Here is a 21,391-nt window from a genome sequence, read left to right on the forward strand (position 1 = left end):
CACCCCGGGTCACAGCACCACCACCAGCACTCAACAGCTTTTATCCTGATATCTATGAGCCACAGCCTTGCCAAAGAGCTGCAGACACGGCATCTCAGAGAGCACTGGAAAACAAGCGTAGACCAGGGCTGCACAACACAGACAAAATACCACTGTGACTACATTACTATATACACACTGCAACAAACGGCATCTTGTCAAGAGATTATCTTAATTCTAGCACCTATGTCTAATAGTTCTTATTTTGACATGGCTGTGCAAATATTATTATGAATTTATTAAGATTATTTAGCTTATTCTAGACATATTTGACCTCTTTAAAGTCATTTTATTAAGTAAAATGATCTCACTGTACTGGCAGATGATTTAGGTGGCTTCGAGCACATTTCTTATAACAAGCAAAATTATCTGCCAATAAAGTGAGATCATTTTACTTAATAAAATGACTTAAAACAAGTTAAAATGTCTGGAAATAAGTTACGTTTTCTTAAAATGAGCTCAAAAACAATCTCAACAGGAGGAATCTCTGGATATATTGACTAGATTCAAGATCATTTTACTTGACAAGATACTATTTTTTGCAGTGTAGCGACTGCCATGTGTTTTGCAATATGTTAAGATCAGACATTAATAATAAAGCCGTAATGTGGTTCAAGATCTGCCTGATATTTTTGACCAAAACAATTTTTACTTGCTGCAGCATCTGAATGCCTTGATTTTTCAAAATGACCAAATCCATAACTTTTTATGATGCTCACAGCACATAAATAAGCATAAAACTGCTGTTAGTGTTTTTATGACCATTTTGTAGTGTTTTTATTTGTTTTTACTTATGATCCGGTTTGACTGACTGATTTAATTTAGATACCACTTACTTTAGTGCTGCAAAAAAAATTCTCTTAACATCATCATTTTGATGTGTGTCTATCTGAAAGCTGTATCTGACTATCTGAGCTGATCTTTTACTTTTTGGACCACTCCTGTGAAAGCCCTCGGACTTGGTATGGTTCGAAATCATTAACACCACCAATACAAATAGTACCAATTCTTGAATAAATTTATTTAATGTCTTCTTTTAAATTATAATACAAAAGTGGGCATGGAAGAGTGTGAAGAGCTGGAAATGGGTTTATGTACTGACCGCAACAGACTGCAGACAAATAAAGAAGTGCTGATATTAATACAATGCATACAGAATTGACAGCCAATCAGCAGTCTAGATGTTGGAACATTTAATGCATCGTTACTGTTAAGCGGAGCTCGATCAGAACTTTAGAGGGAGAGGAACCGAAGGTGGCATAATAGATTGGTCAATTAATCAAATAATAGTTGACAGGTTAATTGATTACAGTCCTGCTTATGCTGGGTCTAATGTGCTACAGTAGTACGGTGTGTTTTTTGGTACCTGATGGCTCCACTGGGGTTGTTGAGTTCAGACACTGGAACGGGGTCCCACTTAAAGTGCAGTCCCCAGTTGAAGCCCCCACGGACGATGGGGGAGGGACTGTAGACCAGTGTGTCTGCGCTGATGATGTCAATGACTGGACACACCACGGTGTGACGGTTCTCCTTGATTGGTGTGAGCAGAGGCTGCAGCCATGCTTCATTTACCTCACAGTGACTGTCCAGAAACACCAAAACCTCACCTGAGAGAGAGAGAGAGAGAGAGAGAGAGAGAGAGAGAGAGAGAGAGAGAGAGAGAGAGAGAGAGAGAGAGAAAGAGAAAAATAGACAGATACAGAGAGAGAGAGAGAGAGAGAGAGAGAGAGAGAGAGAGAGAGAGAGAGAGAGAGAGAGAGAGAGAGAGAGAGAGAGAGAGAGAGAAATAGACAGATACAGAGAGAGAGAGAGAGAAATAGACAGATACAGAGAGAGAGAGAGAGAGAGAGAGAGAGAGAGAGAGAGAGAGAGAGAGAGAGAGAGAGAGAGAGAGAGAGAGAGAGAGAGAGAGAGAGAGAAATAGACAGATACAGAGAGAGAAATAGACAGATAGAGAGAGAGAGAGAGAGAGAGAGAGAGAGAGAGAGAGAGAGAGAGAGAAAAAAATAGACAGATACAGAGAGAGAGAGAGAGAGAGAGAGAGAGAGAGAGAGAGAGAGAGAGAGAGAGAGAGAGAGAGAGAGAGAGAGAGAAATAGACAGATACAGATACAGAGAGAGAGAGAGAGAGAGAGAGAGAAATAGACAGATACAGATACAGAGAGAGAGAGAGAGAGAAATAGACAGATACAGATACAGAGAGAGAGAGAGAGAGAGAGAGAGAGAGAGAGAGAGAGAGAGAGAGAGAGAGAGAGAAAGATAGACAGATACAGAGAGAGAGAGAGAGAGAGAAATAGACAGAGAGAGAGAGAGAGAGAGAGAGAGAGAGAGAGAGAGAGAGAGAGAGAGAGAGAGAGAGAGAGAGAGAGATACACAGAGAAGGGGAGAGAGAAGTAAGAAAGAATATAAGAATATGTAAGATCACGAAATGTCCCAATAAATTTAAGAAGAGGGGTAAATGTGTCAACACACACCAATCAGGCGTAACATCATGACCACCTCCTTGTTTCTACACCCATTGTCCAGTTTATCAGCTCCACTTACTGTATAGCTGCACTTTGTAGTTCTACAGTTACAGACTGTAGTCCATCTGTTTCTCTGATACTTTGTTAGCCCTCTTATACGAGTGGATCAGACACAGCAGTGCTGCTGGAGTTTTTAAACTCCTCAGTGTCCCCGCTGGACTGAGAATAGTCAATAAATTTCATTACAAAAAGGTTTAGAAGACGTTACCAAGTGGCACAGCTGTGTAAGGCTATACAAGGCTTTACCCTGTTTTTAGGAGACTGTGAACCTGAATCCTGATGATGCAGGGAGTCCAAGACATAAGATATAATTACATGTACTACTGTACAGTATAAGCATTGCGTGTGTTCCTACTTATCACACTGCGAAAGCATCTTGGCAAGTGAAATCTTCTTAAGTCCAGAGTAAACAGTCACCATTTCTTAATATTTCGAGAGTGTTGTAACAATATTCTATGATTCTTTCTTTGATTCCTAGATTTTTTTTTTTTTACTTGTTAAAAGTCATTTTTTCTCGTGGAAGTGCCGTAGTGCAGTTAATTTTTTCCCCAAGCAAAACAGAATTGTCTGCTAAAGGAATGGGACCTCTGACAGATGAGTTTTGCTTAAATAAATAATTAAATAATTTCTTTATATTCTTACAACAGCCTGGCAATTACAAATACTACATTCCGATTTAAAATGAGCTCACATGCAAAATCTGCACAGAAAAACTAAATACAGTGACACATCATGCACCATGAAAATGCCTATCATGATAAATTGATCATACTGCCCATGTTCTAACTTGGTTCTATGTTTTGTGTTGTCTTAAATGTTACTCCTATTATGCACCTACACTAAGATAAATGCAGATGCACAACTGTGCATGTTATTCACATAACGTATTGCTGAATAACCTGCATTTTCCCACTCTAACTATCCCTCTGTGATGAGTCGCCACAAACAACTATCATAACGAAGACTGCTGTGAGATGAGAACACACCTGTAGCGTGAGATGCTCCAATCATCCTTCCCCTGATCAGTCCTTCCCTCTTCTCATTCCGCACCAACTTCACCTTGCCTGGCAGATTCTTCTGCACGTACACATCCAGGTCCTCCTTCAGGTCCTCTGGAGGACACATACAAATGAGCACCTCATCTCACTTATCTCAAACGGATTTTTAAAGCATAAGTGTTCAATGACACTTCAGATTCAACAGGACGTTAAAAACAATTTTAAAGTATTTTTGTATTCATTTTTCCTGTCGACGTCCTACGATTTACGTAACGACTCATTTTTTATCCAGTATGAATCTGCAGCGTGTAGTTTTACAGTCTGACTGTAATAATTGTGGAGTGATTTTAATCCAGTATGAATCTGCAGTGTGTAGTTTTACAGTCTGACTGTAATAATTGTGGAGTGATTTTAATCCAGTATGAATCTGCAGTGTGTGTAGTTTTACAGTCTGACTGTAATAATTGTGGAGTGATTTTAATCCAGTATGAATCTGCAGCGTGTAGTTTTACAGTCTGACAGTAATAACTGTGGAGTGATTTTAATCCAGTATGAATCTGCAGTGTGTAGTTTCACAGTCTGACTGTAATAATTGTGGAGCGATTTTAATCCAGTATGAATCTGCAGTGTGTAGTTTTACAGTCTGACTGTAATAATTGTGGAGTGATTTTAATCCAGTATGAATCTGCAGTGTGTGTAGTTTTACAGTCTGACTGTAATAATTGTGGAGTGATTTTAATCCAGTATGAATCTGCAGTGTGTGTAGTTTTACAGTCTGACTGTAATAATTGTGGAGCGATTTTAATCCAGTATGAATCTGCAGTGTGTAGTTTTACAGTCTGACTGTAATAATTGTGGAGTGATTATAATCCAGTATGAATCTGCAGCGTGTAGTTTTACAGTCTGACTGTAATAATTGTGGAGTGATTATAATCCAGTATGAATCTGCAGCATGTAGTTTTACAGTCTGACTGTAATAATTGTGGAGTGATTATAATCCCGTATGAATCTGCAGTGTGTAGTTTTACAGTCTGACTGTAATAATTGTGGAGTGATTTTAATCCAGTATGAATCTGCAGTGTGTGTAGTTTTACAGTCTGACTGTAATAATTATGGAGGGATTTTATTCCAGTATGAATCTGCAGTGTGTGTAGTTTTACAGTCTGACTGTAATAATTGTGGAGTGATTTTAATCCAGTATGAATCTGCAGTGTGTAGTTTTACAGTCTGACGGTAATAACTGTGGAGTGATTTTAATCCAGTATGAATCTGCAGTGTGTAGTTTTACAGTCTGACTGTAATAATTGTGGAGTGATTTTAATCCAGTATGAATCTGCAGTGTGTAGTTTTACAGTCTGACGGTAATAATTGTGGAGCGATTTTAATCCAGTATGAATCTGCAGTGTGTATTTTTACAGTCTGACTGTAATAATTGTGGAGCGATTTTAATCCAGTATGAATCTGCAGTGTGTGTAGTTTTACAGTCTGACTGTAATAATTGTGGAGTGATTTTAATCCTGTATGAATCTGCAGTGAAAAAAGTTATGAAGTAATAAATGATCCTGTAATTGCTTCTCACCTGCTGATCCGTTAACACTTACAGCATAAATATATACACAGCTCATCAAACAGGTCACAAACAGTGCAGAACAATGTCCTTGTGGCCTGCAGGGACCGTGCTTTGTCTCAGTGAACTGGGAGAAAGACACACACAAATGGCCATGTTCACAAATTAGCGGTAAGGGGTCTTGCCTAGCTCACTGTTGTCATCCACCAGGATTATCTCATGAAGAAGGTAGCCTGGGGTACGATCCAAAACACTGTGAACGGTCCTCAGCAGGGCGGAGAACGCTTCGTTGAAGAAACAGATCACTATGCTGGCGGTTGGTAGCGCCAATGGATAAGTCTTGTCTTTGCACCTAGAAGAGAAGGGAGGGAATGTTAAATGTTGAACTACTTGAAATAAAACAGGTAATATTGCAAATGATGAACAGACTGGTACACATAGCATTATACGAAATACATTACGTTAGACAGTCCCTGTTTGCTTATGCCGATCATCAGCACATCAGCATTTTTGGGCATTGGCAGAGTTGGAGTCTAGGTGGGCCCACATTTCAATTCCTCACTTTCATAACTAAATAACCTACAGGATTTTAAAGTGAAATGTAAGCAAAGGAGGGCTGTTGATCTGCATTCTTAGAGATTTTGTTTGATTGCATTCATTTTTAAATTCTGGCACACCATCTACCGCTGGGTCATGAATGAATCCACAAAGGCAGCTTCAACTGCCTAACGGCGCTGTTTGTACACACCGCACAACATGCACCTCAAGCCTGTCAAAAGATCACTAGTTAAACCTGGAGCAGGGAATGATTACACCTCACTGTGCTTCAGTCAGCAACACCTACTCAAGCACATCACCCGTAAGTGACTCAAATAATGATTGGCAAGGACAACAGGCTGCTTCTCAAAACTAAATAAAAGAACATCATTAAACACCCCCCACCCCCCCAGCCCCCCACCAGAGTTGTCTTTTATGTTTTCTTACTTGTCATTTCTGGTGTCAGGCAGGTCTCTATGATATCCAAGCCTGTTGCTGATAAGAACGTTGAAGGCATGTCTGTGGTAGCCCATATCTCTCACCTCCTGATCCTTCTCATTAAAAATCATACCTGCAAAGACCACGACAGCTTCAAACACGGCACTTGCGACAAACTGGAAGAGTTTTGTAAAGACATGAAGCATTTTCTGAATTAGCCTGGCAAAAATGGTTAGTGCTAAACCACTTGTTCTGGAAATAAAGGAACAGAAAACTACCTGCTTAAAAGAAGAACTCCACCGATTGTTCTAAACGTCTACATAACTAAGTGATTAATATATAAACAAAGTCATTCAGATTGGTCTGATATGAAATGCTCCATTCTACAGAAAACTAGAAACCGCTTGATGCACGAGTCATTGTTTTACAATAATCTGAGAGAAGCTAGATTTTAAACGCATTGAAGTTGGAAATATACATGAAGGGAGATATGAGGCGAAACCATCAAGATTTTCAGATTTTTCTGTTTTACCACCATCAACATTAAAACGGACTGAGGCGAAGCGGAAAAGTGTTCTGTGGTCCAATGAATCAACATCTGAAATGTATTTTGGAGATCATGGACACTGTGTCCTCCGGGCTAAAGACCACTCAGCTTGTTAGCAGTGCACAGTTCAAAAGGCAGTATTCATGATGGTACAGGGGGGCATTAGTGCACATGGCATGGGTGGCTCGCACATCTGTGAAGGCACCATTAATGCTGAATGATATATACAGGTTTTGGCAACATATGCTGCCTTCCAGACGACGTCTTTTTCAGGAAAGGCTTTGATCATTTCAGCAAGACAACGTCAAACCACATTCTGCATGTATAACAACAGCGTGGCTGAGTCTGGGTGCTAAACTGACCTGCCTGCAGTCCAGACCGGTCACCACAGATTGAGCAGCTGGAATCCGGCATCGAACAAGAACAGGAAAACATTTCACTTTCAAAACTACAGCAGTGTCTCCTCGGTTCCCAAACGCTTACTTTCAAAAAACAATAAAAATTCCTCAGCTTCAACATTTAATGTATTGTCTTTGTAGTATTTTCCTTCAAAAATATAGTTTACATGATTTGCATATCATTGTATTTCTGCACAGCAACCCAACCTTTTTTGGAAATGTGGTTGTAAATAAATCGGCTATATTTACTGTAGACGTTGCAACTCCTGGTTCTCACAACCATCGCTGTAAATACGTTTCTCTATAATAAACTCCTTCATATTAAACCACTCTGAATTACTTTCTGTGCATCTCCCTGACTTGCTCAAAGATTTAATTACACAGAAATCTTGAAAAATACTGTAGCATTTGCCTTTAAGCACATGTAAGGCATTAAAGTTCATCATAGGGAGGTTTGGAGGTATTGTCCTCAGGAGAAAACGTTAACAAAAGCTTTCCATGGTATTTTGGACAAAATACGAAGAAGAAAAAAATCGCAAAGCTGATGTGTAGCCCATGCTGAGCCCGAATGTTGTGTGCAAGAAGATTTACTCCATTACTGTGACGGATCAATCTGTCTTCACTATAACGGCATGGAAAGGAATGTTGATTGTCATGGTAACCAAACAGTACTTAGCCAAAAGGTCTGATGAGCCTAAAAAGAGGAGCCCTTCAAAATCCCTCTGCTACAACAGAGGCAGCCAACTGGAGAACTCACAATTACAGCCCACATTAAACATCTTCACTAAGCGAGAACTCAAATAATCATTATGGCTTTCATCCCTGTAATGGACTAATGGCTAAATATCAATCAAGCCTTCTATGATGTTAAAACATCCACCCAGTGTGAATGTTTCCCCTCAGTTCCTAACATATGGCCTTAAGTGACTGTAAAACGCACTTAAAATAATCTCTTTACAATCCACAGTTCCTGCTCTAATAAGCAGCCATGAGAGAATTACACACGACACAGATCCTTACAGGGTGGTAATGGAGACGGACCGTCAGGCAGTTCATTACAGAGCAGCACAAGGTGTGGAGGAAATGACTGCCTGAGACAGCTTGGTAATGGAAACAACTGGTCTCCTGAGCTGCTGAATTGTTTCATCTTTAAACACCAATTAGTTGAAAAGCATCTCGGCTTTGTTGTTATCGCAAATATCTAAAAAAAACGTTCCGATGGAACAATCGGATTGGTCGAGAAGCGTTCTGCCCGCGCTATTGTTTGTTATAAATGCATGTTTTTTTACAATAACTGTACAATAACTGTCCACTGAGCACTGGATGCTTTCCACTGCAGCTTACCATGAATACATTTTTACTTGCAGCCAACTTCACCAAATAGCATTACGATTGATCATAATACTTTCTAACGGACCATATTTAATGCAGCTGAATCACAACCTACAAATCGATGCATGAGAGCGCACCGCAGCATTTCTAAACTCCTTGGACTCACCCATCTCAGGTGAGAGGTCGGGTTTATGAGGGTTCGGGCCGCGGCCCCTGCGGCCCGTCTCAGCGTCCTTGTGGAGCAGCCACGGGCGGCGGGTGAAGCGCGGCTGGAATCGGTGCTGCACCCCCTGGATGGGCACATAGCTGAAGGAGAGGCGGTTTTCCTGGCTGAGGCTGAAGTAGAGGAAGAGCAGGATGGACCAGGTCACAGACGTGAACAGACAGCCATAGCAGAAGTAGCGCAGAGTGACACTGCCCATGGTAGAGCTAGCATCGTTGGTGGCCCATCCTCAAGCCCCTGAAAGCACAACAAGAAACTGTCAAAATTCAACACAGCTATGCTGGATTCAGTACAACAGTGTGCATGCAAGTCTGCAATAAACAAAGTAAAAAATAGTTTACCTGATTTTTATCGTTATCACAGTATGAGTTTCCATGATAAACGCATCATTAAGGCTGACATGACAGAGCGGATCAAATTACCTCACATGCACAGCAGCATAAGTCACACAATTAGATTTTCGAAAATGCAGCATAAGAAGTTCAAAATTCGACTAAACAGAAAATTAAAAAACGGCACACGTACAGTTCACAAAGCATTAAACGTGATGACTGTTCTCTCAGTGTAAAGTGCACAGACTGTAGCAGTGACTGAAGCAGTAATGGCCACTGTTACAACAAATCTGCATCATCATAAGAGGCTTCTAAATGAATTAAATGTACATTTATTTGTCTTGGAAGTTTTTTAGTCTAAATAAAAGATGTCTATACTCAACCTTGAGGTCTGACAACAAACAGCATTACAAAAAGCTGCTCAGGGAATCTTGACCACTTTTAGACTGAAGCACTTGGAGCTAAGTGAGCTAAAAATTCTCCGCCATCAATGGTCAAACAGTTTTTAATGCTTCATAACAGCAGCGATTCACAACAGTGACACTGTGTCTCCTTGTCCAGCCTTACAAAACTGTGCTTGCAGTTCTGTAAGTAGCTGTTAGAATTTCATTATTTTATCATTCACAACAGTAAATGGCACTTTTGCGTTTTTTTTTTTTTTTTTTATTTTAAAGAAAAAGTCTGTACTTGTGGCACATCCAGTCACAGGCACATCATTTTAATAATTTTTTTTTTGCTTCCTTTATCAAAATCAAGATATCCAAAAGCTTTATTGAACACAACATGTCCATATCATACAGACCTATTACAACAAAATGGTGATAAATGCTTTCCTTACATTTCTTTTCACAGTTTTTAAATATTATTTTATTGCAGCTGTTATAAGTTTTAGTTGCAGTATAAATAGTGACCAAAGAGTAATATACGTGTAATGTAATGACTAAAATAATACAGTCTGGGTTGCAAATATGACAACAGAGCACACTGAAAGAAACGGTGAAGTGATCCATCCTTCCAGTCTACCAATGATTATTTGTAATTTAATTTTATTTAATCTGCACTACATGACATTATATAAACGTGTAATCTTTCCATAAAACAGTGCCTTTAATTTCACTACTTGATGATGGCTGTTGCAAACAGAGTCTGACCACATTCAAGACAGCAGCAATCCCACCCTGTGTAATTTGTACTAGACACCAGGTCTCATTTTCCCATTTAAAATGTATATGAATAATGCAGGCCTGTTTCAACCATGTCACTTAAAGAGTTTACACTCATTGTCCATTTATAAGCAGGGCTGCTCCTTATATAGGAGCTCTGTAGTTCTACAGTTACAGACTGTAGTCCATCTGTTTCTCTCCATACTTTTTAGACCCCTTTTACCCTGTTCTTCAGTGGTCAGGACCCCCACAGAGCAGGTACTATTTGGGTGGTGGATCATTCTCAGCACTGCAGCTACACTGACGTGGTGGTGGTGGTGTGTTAGTATGTGTTGCGCTGGTCTGGGTGGATCAGACGCAGCAGTGCTGCTGGAGTTTTTAAACACCTCAGTGTCGCTGCTGGACTGAGAATGGTCCACCAAACAAAAATATCCAGCCAACAGCGTCCTGTGGGCAGCATGTGTGACCACTGATGAAGGACTAGAGGACGACCAACACAGACTGTGCAGCAGCAGATGAGCTGTCGTCTCTGACTTTACATCTACAAGGTGGTAGGAGTGTCTAATAGAGTGGACAGTGAGTGGACACAGTGTTTAAAAACTCCAGCAGCACTGCTGTGTCTGATCCAGTCGTACCAGCACAACACACTAACACACCACCACCACCACCACATCAGTGTTACTGCAGTGCTGAGAATGATCCACCACCCAAATAGTACCTCCTCTGTGAGGGTCCATGGGGGTCCTGACCACTGAAGAACAGGGTAACAGAGTATCAGAGAAACAGATGGACTACAGTCTGTAACTGTAGAACTACAGAGTGCAGCTATACAGTAAGTGGAGCTGATAAAGTGGACAGTGAGCGTAGAGGTGGTCACAATGTTGTGCCTCATCGGTGTGTGTGTGTGTGTGTGGTCATCGGTGATGTGTGTGTGTGTGTGTTGTCATCAGTGATGTGTGTGTGTGTGTTTGTGTGTGTGCACGTACGATACAATAAATATAAATACGGTCTCCAAAAAACAGAGAGCTGCACACGGACACTGACGGTTGTGAAAGAGGCTTACTCCACAATGCAGGATGTCAGCTGGCACAACAGCTCAAGCCAAAAGTCCACACTGTCCATTAATACTATCCACTGCTTCTTCACCTGTTGGTCAGTCTTAAGCTATGAGTCCAACTGAAAAGTCCTTAAAGAGTGCAGAGATTTTATGAATGGCATATCGTACAAAGGGGCCTTGTGTAGGCTGAGGAAAGTGACCAGTCCAGCAACACAGCACAACAGTGCAGCACTAATCAGGATTACTGAACACGGACAAAACATTCACTACGTTCAAGGCCTAAAAAGGAATTCCATTCATTCTAATGTGACACATTTCTGCATAGTTAAATAGTTGGGATGCAAAGAAAGTAATTCAGAGTGGTTTCACATGAAATGCTCCGTTGTAGAGAAACTGAAGAGTTTTTACCGTGGTGGTGACAGGAACCAGACATCTGAGGAGTGTACTCCCTGTGAAATATCATGTTGTATGAAATAGTAATGAAATAAAACGTATTGGGTTTCAAATTTGGCACTATTTTCACTATTTTACCGCCATCAACACTACATATAAAACTCAGAAGACATGTGGAGGTTCACTGGATGTTTTGGGTAGTAAATAATGTGACTATATTTGTGTTGCAGACAACGTGGCTCCTGGTTCTGATCACCTCCACTGTAACATGTTCACGTGTAATCTGCCTCGCCGCTCCATCATGAACGGCAAACTAAACAAAACTTTCTCCAGGTGCAGAGTGGAAACAAAAGGCTGTCTCTCTCTTCAGAATCGAAGACCATTTAATATAATTCTGAAAATATCTGGTTTTTTATAGAACTGTTGACAGAGAAGATTTGGAGGATGTTTGGAGATATAAAATAGCTAAATTGATAGAGACTGAGATCGAGTTAATTTCCTAGCTTGTGTGCAAACCGCAAACCGTGCATCAGACCATTCACTGCTCCACACACGTTCAGAATGGTTCCTTCATTTTCTTAACAACACAGAAAGCGAGCAAAGAGATGCAGCAAGGAGAAATGCAGGTGGACGCGCATCATGCGCCGATTGGTTTCGCTACAATCAACCGTTTCACATCAAACCACTCCGAGTGGCTCTGTTTACACCTCTGGAAACTGAATTCTGCAGAAATATTGGAAATATCCCCTTTAAGAACAAGCAATGCTAGTTTGCATACATTTAAAATAAAAAGAAAAAATGAGAATCACTTATAAAAACACAGAAAACTGTGCATTTAGCTTTCTATGCAGGAAAATAAACAAATGATTAAATGAATACACAAACAATAATAAATAAGTGACAGTCAAGGTCAATTCAAACATCCGCAACATGGACTGAGCAAAGATGGAACGAGGCAATTTTAATGTCAACGCTAAAAGCAGCGCAAAGCAGCAGGTCTAGCACATTTAGCCTGTATCAGAAAAACAAAAGCCAATCATCAGGATTTTCTCTGCATCATGGATTATAAGACTGGATCAATATGGGAAAGTCATCGACCTGTGGCACAACAGCGGGCATTAAACCCGATTGGACAGTGGCATTTCATCACTAAGCCAAAGCCCCAAAGCCCCAAAGCCCCAACACCCCCCCCACCACTGAACTTCGCTCTATGTTGGGCAGACCACAGCACATTTCAGCACATTCAGTCTCAGAGGACACTGATAGCAGACGAGGAGTGACAGGAGTGCCGTGTGATATAACACCTACAACGCAGTGCTGCAGGAAGAAAACCTCACATCTCCATTTTTGATGCTTTTTTGACATCATTTGAAAACACCTGCTGTCCATTACATTGTATGTAAATTTCATGTTGAATGGACCAAAAGATCTGGAAAACCCCAAATGACTTGGAAAACCGTTTGCTTCCGTCAACTTACACTGAAAGTAAAGTAGGTTTTTTTCCTTCTCCTGTAAAGTTGACACCAGCGGACGCTGTACTGTTGAACCTACCCACATATACATTGAGCATAACGTGCACGATTATATTCCATAAACAGCACTGTCCCCATTAAGCTGTGTGTTTCTAGTTTTTAAAGCTCTGAACGGGTCTGAAAAAGTAAATAAATAAGGGTAACAGTCTTAGTAAGTCTGTAATTGTGTTTTATTAAGTTACAGACGAAGTCATCAACAGAAACTGAACAAAACAGTCGGATCAACATGTGCTGCGTCCAGTTTGTGAGATTTTTCTAGAATAGCCGTTTTCAGGAAGCAAGGTTTCACTATAACAGCTGGCGTTAACGAGAACTTAAACATTATCTGAAACTCTAATATACTTGAAAAATACAGTATTTCTGAAAGTTATCAGTACTGGCCAGCACAGACTGGAAACCCTGTGAGACTATAAACTTCATACGGCACGACTGCAGTTCACAGACTCTGTGTTCAAAGTCAAAGCGCTACATTTGATCTGAATTAGTGGACATAAAAGCTCTAAGTGTTGGGAACAGACAGCAGGGCTGGACGTTTCAGACACTGTACTGTATAAAATCAGATGTGCTCATAGTATTTCGAGCCACTCCCCTGTACACTAATGAGGAATGCACCAGTCCAGTTTTTTTGTCCCCCATTCAATCAGACTGTAATGGTGAAAATCAGCAGATATTGATCAGATAATTGTTTTCAGAATTAAAACAGCCACATAATTTATAATTTATGTAAGATATAAGAGACGCAAGCCTGCTAATTAATGCTGCAGCTTTTAGGAAGTTGGTAGTTTGTGACATTCTAGACTCAAGTTTTGTTTTGGGTCTATTTTTTTTTTTTTTTTTTTAAAAACCAACGATTTTACACACACACACACACACACACACACACACACACACACACACACACACACACACCAGCCACTTTATTAGGTACAGTTCAGTTGCTTGTTTACACAAATAGCCAATCAGCCAATCAGACGGCCACAACTCAGTGTATTTAGGCATGTAGAGGTGGTCAAGACAACCTGCTGAAGTGCAGGCCGAGCATCAGAACGGGGAAGAAAGGGGATTTAAGGGGCTTTGAACGTGGTGTGGTTGTTGGTGCCAGACGGGCTGGTCTGAGTATTTCAGAAACTGCTGATCTACTGGGATTTTCACGCTCAACCATCTCTAGAGTTTACAGAGAACGGTCCGAAAAAGAGGAAATGAGCGGTCAGTTGTGTGGACGAAAATGCCTTGATGTGAGAGGTCAGAGGAGAATGGGCAGACTGGTTCCAGATGATAGAAAGGCAACAGGAGCTCAAATAACCAACCAAAATATCTGAGGAACGTTTCCAACACCTTGTTGAAAGTTGAAGAATTAAGGCAGTTCTGAAGGGAAAAAGGGGTCCAACCTTTTACTAGCAAGGGTGTACCTAATAAAGTGGCTGGTGTGTGTGTGTGTGTATATATATATATATATATATATATATATATATATATACATATACACACACACACACACACACACACACACACACAGGCCACTTTATTATATGTAGTAACCAGGATTAAACACAAACCCATACATATCACTCCTGACTAAAACTTCTCCATACTTGTTCTAGATATTATATTTTCTCTCTAAAACAAACTGTAGGATCTAAAGAGTGAAATAAGTCTCTGAACCCTGTGTGATGCGCAACAGCGGGCACTCCAACCTGACCAAAGAGGGTCAATCAGGGAAGGCAGTGATAAGAGATGGTCTGATCTTGTGGCCTGGTATAAAGAAGCCGGTATAGAGTGTGTCTGCCCTGCATTTCATCCCTGCTCTACTATAACAGACACTCAGCTAGCTTAGCAACACGAGAGCCCATACGAAACTCAATATTTCATCAACAATTAAAGACAAAGGAGGGCTTGATCTTGGATGTCTGCCAGGCTGAACTGCACAGGTGCGTACAGTAACCTAAACCCACACTCGGGTAAAAGTACGGCTCCTTTGATGAAATCAACACCCAAAAAAAAGCAAAAGCACCTTTTCAAAACATTTCCTTCAGTAGGTGAACAAAAGTAGCAGCACACAGAACTACTTAACCACGGACCAACTCCTAGAACTTCACAGTACATCCAGCGTCTATCAGCAAAGGAACTGAGGGCTCTACTCTTCTACTCTTAGGATGTTTTGGGTCCGAAAGGATTCATCTCAAAACCCAAATGTGTGACCAATAAGAAGCGCTGAGATGAACCAACGTAGCAGAATGAAGCTAAACACTAAAATCTGAGTGAAAAAGGCAGATTCCTTTCCTCACGAATATACACGAGTAGAATTACAGTCTGAAAACACACGTTTCCCAGCACATGTAACTACAGCTGGGCAATGAGACGGTATTTATCATTTTTGTTATAAAGCATCGCATAAATACATCACAATATGTCATAATACGCTTTTCTGGGCAAAGTTCTTAGTAAATAGTACTTAAAAATACTTCCTAACTGCACATTTGATTAAAAATAGTGTATATACACACACACACACACACACACACACACACACATTTCTTTACCAGTTTTTTTTAATTGTTTCCATTTTTACTTTATATTACTGTTCATTTTATGTTATTGTTATCTGCATTTTTACTCTATTTTTTATTTATACTTTTATCTTGTGCTTTTTAAAAAATATATCATCTGCTATTAATTTATAATTTTTTGTTTTTATTTTTGTATTTTTCTCGTATTCCTCTGTTGTTTTTACTTTGTATTGTGAAGCAGTTCGAGCTGCATTTTTAATGTATGAAAGCAAAGATGCTATATAAATAATAATAATAATAATAATAATAATAATAATAATAATAATAATAATAATAATAATAATGTTGTTGTTGTTGTTGTAAGTCCTGTGTAATTGGATTTAGTGCCACACGGTGAGAAATGTGGGAAACTGAATTCATTGATAGCATTTTTTGTACTTTGTCTCTTTAAACTCATCAGACATCAGAAATCATTAATATCATGACATATTGTGCATTATAAAAACTTCCTTTAGTATCATAACATTACATTTTCTCATATCGACCGTCTCTGCCTATAACTGAGGTAACATAACTAACATAGCTGCTATTCACAGCATTAAACCCTCACCTGGATCTAAAGATCTAAAGCAGCAGTCTCCAGTCCAGGTCCTGTAGTTCACCTGCGCTGCATTGTACCATCAGCTAACGAGCAAGTCGTTTTACAGCTAAAACGGGTTGTGGCAGGTCACCGTGCAGCACGGGTGGATTACGGGAATAGAGCTGGCCTAGAAAACTGACTGCAATCACTCCAACATTCATCCAAGCTGCTGTTCTGCTGTAAATGATTACTAAATGAAAGGGAAAACTAAAGTGAGCCCTTCACATCAGTGGTGTGGTACCTGATGCTGTTTAGTAGCATCCGATGTCCTCACAGGTGCACGAGGAAAGCAGCTGAATGGTGCAAACACACAACATATTCACTATAGAGCTGGGCAATATGACAACATTTACGGTTATTGTATCGTTACTGCACTTTTGAATAAAAAGAGCTTAATTAGTCCTGTTTAATGGAGCTCAGTGCAACATGGAGGGTGAAATGTTGAATACAAGTGAACTAATTGACAGTTTTAGTCACTCTTCATTTGGATGGTCTCCCGTAGACGTCAAACCATGAAGATCCTAAACCATTAACAAACTTTCTGGTGCTGTTCAGCTGATTATCAACAATATTATATGTAGGGTTTAGGGTAGGTGCAGGTTTTGCTTTGAGGTTGGGGTAGGTGCAGGTTTTGCTTTGAGGTTGGGGTTAGGGGTAGGTTTAGCTCTGAGGTTAGGTGTAGGGGTAGGTGAAGGTTTTGCTCTAAGGTTAGGGGTAGGTGAAGGTTTTGCTCTGAGGTTAGGGTTAGGGGTAGGTGTAGGTTTTGCTTTGAGGTTAGGGGTAGGTGTAGGTTTTGCTCTGAGGTTAGGGTTAGGGGTAGGTGTAGGTTTTGCTCTGAGGTTAGGGTTAGGGGTAGGTGTAGTTTTTGCTCCGAGGTTAGGGTTAGGGGTAGGTGTAGTTTTTGCTCCGAGGTTAGGGTTAGGGGTAGGTTTTGCTCTGAGGTTAGGGTTAGGGGTAGGTGTAGTTTTTGCTCTGAGGTTAGGGTTAGGTGTAGGTTAGGGTTAGGGTTGGGGTAGGTGTAGGTTTTGCTTCTGAGGTTAGGGGTAGGTGTAGTTTTTGCTCTGAGGTTAGGGGTAGGTGTAGGTTTTGCTCTGAGGTTAGGGGTAGGTGTAGTTTTTGCTCTGAGGTTAGGGTTAGGGGTAGGTGTAGGTTTTGCTCTGAGGTTAGGGGTAGGTGTAGGTTTTGCTCTGAGGTTAGGGGTAGGTGTAGGTTTTGCTCTGAGGTTAGGGGTAGGTGTAGTTTTTGCTCTGAGGTTAGGGGTAGGTGTAGTTTTTGCTCTGAGGTTAGGGGTAGGGGTAGGTGTAGGTTTTGCTCTGAGGTTAGGGTTAGGGGTAGGTGTAGGTTTTGCTCTGAGGTTAGGGTTAGGGGTAGGTGTAGGTTTTGCTCTGAGGTTAGGGGTAGGTGTAGGTTTTGCTCTGAGGTTAGGGTTAGGGGTAGGTGTAGGTTTTGCTCTGAGGTTAGGGTTAGGGGTAGGAGTAGGTTTTGCTCTGAGGTTAGGGTTAGGGGTAGGTGCAGGTTTTGCTCTGAGGTTAGGGGTAGGGGTAGGTGCAGGTTTTGCTCTGAGGTTAGGGTTAGGTGTAGGTGTTGCTCTGAGGTTAGAGGTAGGGGTAGGTTTTGCTCTGAGGTTAGGGTTAGGGGTAGGTGTAGGTTTTGCTCTGAGGTTAGGGTTAGGGGTAGGGGTAGGTTTTGCTCTGAGGTTAGGGTTAGGGGTAGGTGTAGGTTTTGCTCTGAGGTTAGGGTTAGGGGTAGGGGTAGGTTTTGCTCTGAGGTGAGGGTTAGGGGTAGGTGTAGGTTTTGCTCTGAGGTTAGGGTTAGGGGTAGGTGTAGGTTTTGCTCTGAGGTTAGGGTTAGGGGTAGGTGCAGGTTTTGCTCTGAGGTTAGGGTTAGGGGTAGGGGTAGGTTTTGCTCTGAGGTTAGGGTTAGGGGTAGGTGTAGGTTTTGCTCTGAGGTGAGGGTTAGGGGTAGGTGTAGGTTTTGCTCTGAGGTGAGGGTTAGGGGTAGGTGTAGGTTTTGCTCTGAGGTTAGGGTTAGGGGTAGGTGTAGGTTTTGCTCTGAGGTTAGGGTTAGGGGTAGGTGTAGGTTTTGCTCTGAGGTTAGGGTTAGGGGTAGGTGTAGGTTTTGCTCCGAGGTTAGGGTTAGGGGTAGGTGTAGTTTTTGCTCCGAGGTTAGGGTTAGGGGTAGGTGTAGGTTTTGCTCTGAGGTTAGGGTTAGGGGTAGGGGTAGGTTTTGCTCTGAGGTTAGGGTTAGGGGTAGGTGTAGTTTTTGCTCTGAGGTTAGGGTTAGGGGTAGGTGTAGTTTTTGCTCCGAGGTTAGGGTTAGGGGTAGGTGTAGGTTTTGCTCTGAGGTTAGGGTTAGGGGTAGGGGTAGGTTTTGCTCTGAGGTTAGGGTTAGGGGTAGGTGTAGGTTTTGCTCTGAGGTTAGGGTTAGGGGTAGGTGTAGTTTTTGCTCCGAGGTTAGGGTTAGGGGTAGGTGTAGGTTTTGCTCTGAGGTTAGGGTTAGGGGTAGGGGTAGGTTTTGCTCTGAGGTTAGGGTTAGGGGTAGGTGTAGTTTTTGCTCTGAGGTTAGGGTTAGGGGTAGGTGTAGTTTTTGCTCTGAGGTTAGGGTTAGGTGCAGGTTTTGCTCTGAGGTTAGGGTTAGGGGTAGGTGTAGGTTTTGCTCTGAGGTTAGGGTTAGGTGTAGGTTTTGCTCTGAGGTTAGGGTTAGGGGTAGGTGCAGGTTTTGCTCTGAGGTTAGGGTTAGGGGTAGGTGTAGTTTTTGCTCCGAGGTTAGGGTTAGGGGTAGGTGTAGGTTTTGCTCTGAGGTTAGGGTTAGGGGTAGGGGTAGGTTTTGCTCTGAGGTTAGGGTTAGGGGTAGGTGTAGTTTTTGCTCTGAGGTTAGGGTTAGGGGTAGGTGTAGTTTTTGCTCTGAGGTTAGGGTTAGGTGCAGGTTTTGCTCTGAGGTTAGGGTTAGGGGTAGGTGTAGTTTTTGCTCCGAGGTTAGGGTTAGGGGTAGGTGTAGGTTTTGCTCTGAGGTTAGGGTTAGGTGTAGGTTTTGCTCTGAGGTTAGGGTTAGGGGTAGGTGCAGGTTTTGCTCTGAGGTTAGGGGTAGGTGTAGGTTTAATAAACTCTAATACATTTTAATGTATCTTTAGTTGAATTTCTTACACTGAGCATTTACAAAGCATCTACAGCGGAACATCCAAATAAAGTGGTACCATAGTTTTTCACAGCATCCCTGCTGGAAAAAAACCACAGAAACCATTGAGTGTTTCTGTTGGTTCCTGATGGTTTTGTAATGTTTATGTATTTTTAATGGGTAGACATCACATTGTAAGGGATCTCAATGGTTCAACAGGTGACTAATGTCACACTCTAAATGCATTTGATAGTTTCCTAATGGGATCTAAAGGTGTCCTACAGGACACTAGTTGTGTCTATTGGTAATCATTAAGCCAATTCCCATTAGAAGGCAAAAACATTAGTTTTTAATCCTAAATTGTTTCTAATGGTCCTTTTTCAGCAGGGTTGATATCACAATGTAAAGGGTCCTAGTGGCTTAACAGGTGACCAATGACCGACTCCAAATGTATCTGATGGTTTCCTAATGGGACCTAAAGGTGTTCTATAAGCGACTAGTGGTCTCTATTGGAAACTGGTTTAAATCCAAATGCTTTCCTAATGATCCTTTTACAGCAGGGTTTTTTTTTTGGCTGAAAATGGACCATCAGAAACCTAATGGTTTTGCCTTCTAAAGGGAACTGGCTGAACGGTATCCAATAAAAAAAAACACTAGTTTCCTGTAAAATACCAGTGGTCACCTGTTAAACTACAGAAGATCCTTTACATTGTGATCAACTCGGCTGAAAAAGGCCCATCAGACGATATTCAATTGAAAGCCTAATGGTATTCCTTTCTAATGGGAATTGGTTTAATGGTTTCCTGTAGAACACCTTTAGATCCCATTAGGAAACCATCAAATGCTTCTAGAATCAGCCATAGACTACATGATAAACCATTAGGATCACTTACATTCTGATATCTACCCATTAAAAAAAGCCAAGCCAGACTGCAAAACCATCAGGTACCAATAGAAACCTTCAATGGGTTCTGTGGGTTTTTTTCCAGCAGAGAGAAAAATAGTATATATAGTGATATATCGTGTACCAAGAACTTTGTGAAGTATCGCGGTATTTCATTCTGCCATATCGCCCACCTCTAATACTCAGCAAGACAGCTGACGTCAGCTTTGAGAGGAAAACCTGGTTTAATGGGCAAAGAGAAGCCAACCCGTGTGGTGTTTCCACCAGCTGGCTGTGTAAACACTGCGTTTTAACGACTCGAGACAACGTCGGCGCTTCCACCTTCGCCGAATGAGCTTTGTAGACGAGCACCAGACACAGTTAGACACTGTTTACAACAGATAGCGCAGCTTATATTAGCTTCTGCTTGGTGCAGAGTCAGGAGCTCAAACACTAGCCAGCCATCTGGCTAACGATAAGCAGCTTTACCGGGGCTTTTAGAGCCCCAGCAGCCTTTTTACTTCAGACATGACAGACGAACATGAGACACATCTAAAGCGGATAAACATCACCAGATAACCTCACTGCACTCACTTCCACATACCTCTCAGAGCTAGGCTAATCCGCTAACACGTTAAACTCACAACCTACACAAGCCTGGGAGGTGGAAACAGCCTGTACCCGCTCAGCGCCCGGCGCCCAGCACCTTAACCTACTTGGTCGTGAACATGAGGTGTCACGGCTGAATCAGCTGTAGCTCCTCTCCTCGTCAGGACTAGTGGAAATCCAAGCGCCTCTCAGACAGGCAGAGTGACAACTGCTCCCTAAATCCACATCAGGGATCACCAACACTGCAACACTAACACCGCCCTCTACTGGCACCACATCGCTGCAACACCCAACACCGCCCTCTACTGGCACCACATCACTACAACACCCAACACCGCCCTCTACTGGCACCACATCGCTGCAACACTAACACTGCCCTCTACTGGCACCACATCGCTGCAACACCCAACACCGCCCTCTACTGGCACCACATCGCTGCAACACTAACACTGCCCTCTACTGGCACCACATCGCTGCAACACCCAACACCGCCCTCTACTGGCACCACATCGCTGCAACACTAACACCGCCCTCTACTGGCACCACATCGCTGCAACA

At 41.7% G+C, this 21,391-nt stretch overlaps 1 protein-coding gene across 1 annotated transcript in view; it reads right to left on the minus strand.

Moving 5' to 3' along the window:
- Positions 1 to 21,074, minus strand: part of galnt11 (UDP-N-acetyl-alpha-D-galactosamine:polypeptide N-acetylgalactosaminyltransferase 11 (GalNAc-T11)) — a 42,727-nt gene extending 21,653 nt beyond the window's left edge. Inside the window, exons 1-6 of the mRNA XM_017705554.2 lie at positions 20,941 to 21,074; positions 8,547 to 8,840; positions 6,113 to 6,236; positions 5,314 to 5,480; positions 3,550 to 3,675; positions 1,406 to 1,646 (exon numbers count right to left, since the gene is read on the minus strand). Of these exons, the coding sequence (XP_017561043.1) occupies positions 1,406 to 1,646; positions 3,550 to 3,675; positions 5,314 to 5,480; positions 6,113 to 6,236; positions 8,547 to 8,802 (914 nt within the window). The 5' untranslated portion in view covers positions 8,803 to 8,840; positions 20,941 to 21,074. The remainder of the gene's footprint in view (positions 1 to 1,405; positions 1,647 to 3,549; positions 3,676 to 5,313; positions 5,481 to 6,112; positions 6,237 to 8,546; positions 8,841 to 20,940) is intronic.
- Between the last annotated feature and the right edge of the window lie 317 nt (positions 21,075 to 21,391).

The sequence above is a fragment of the Pygocentrus nattereri genome, chromosome 3 (assembly GCF_015220715.1).
Source record: "Pygocentrus nattereri isolate fPygNat1 chromosome 3, fPygNat1.pri, whole genome shotgun sequence".
NCBI classification, from domain to species: domain Eukaryota; kingdom Metazoa; phylum Chordata; class Actinopteri; order Characiformes; family Serrasalmidae; genus Pygocentrus; species Pygocentrus nattereri.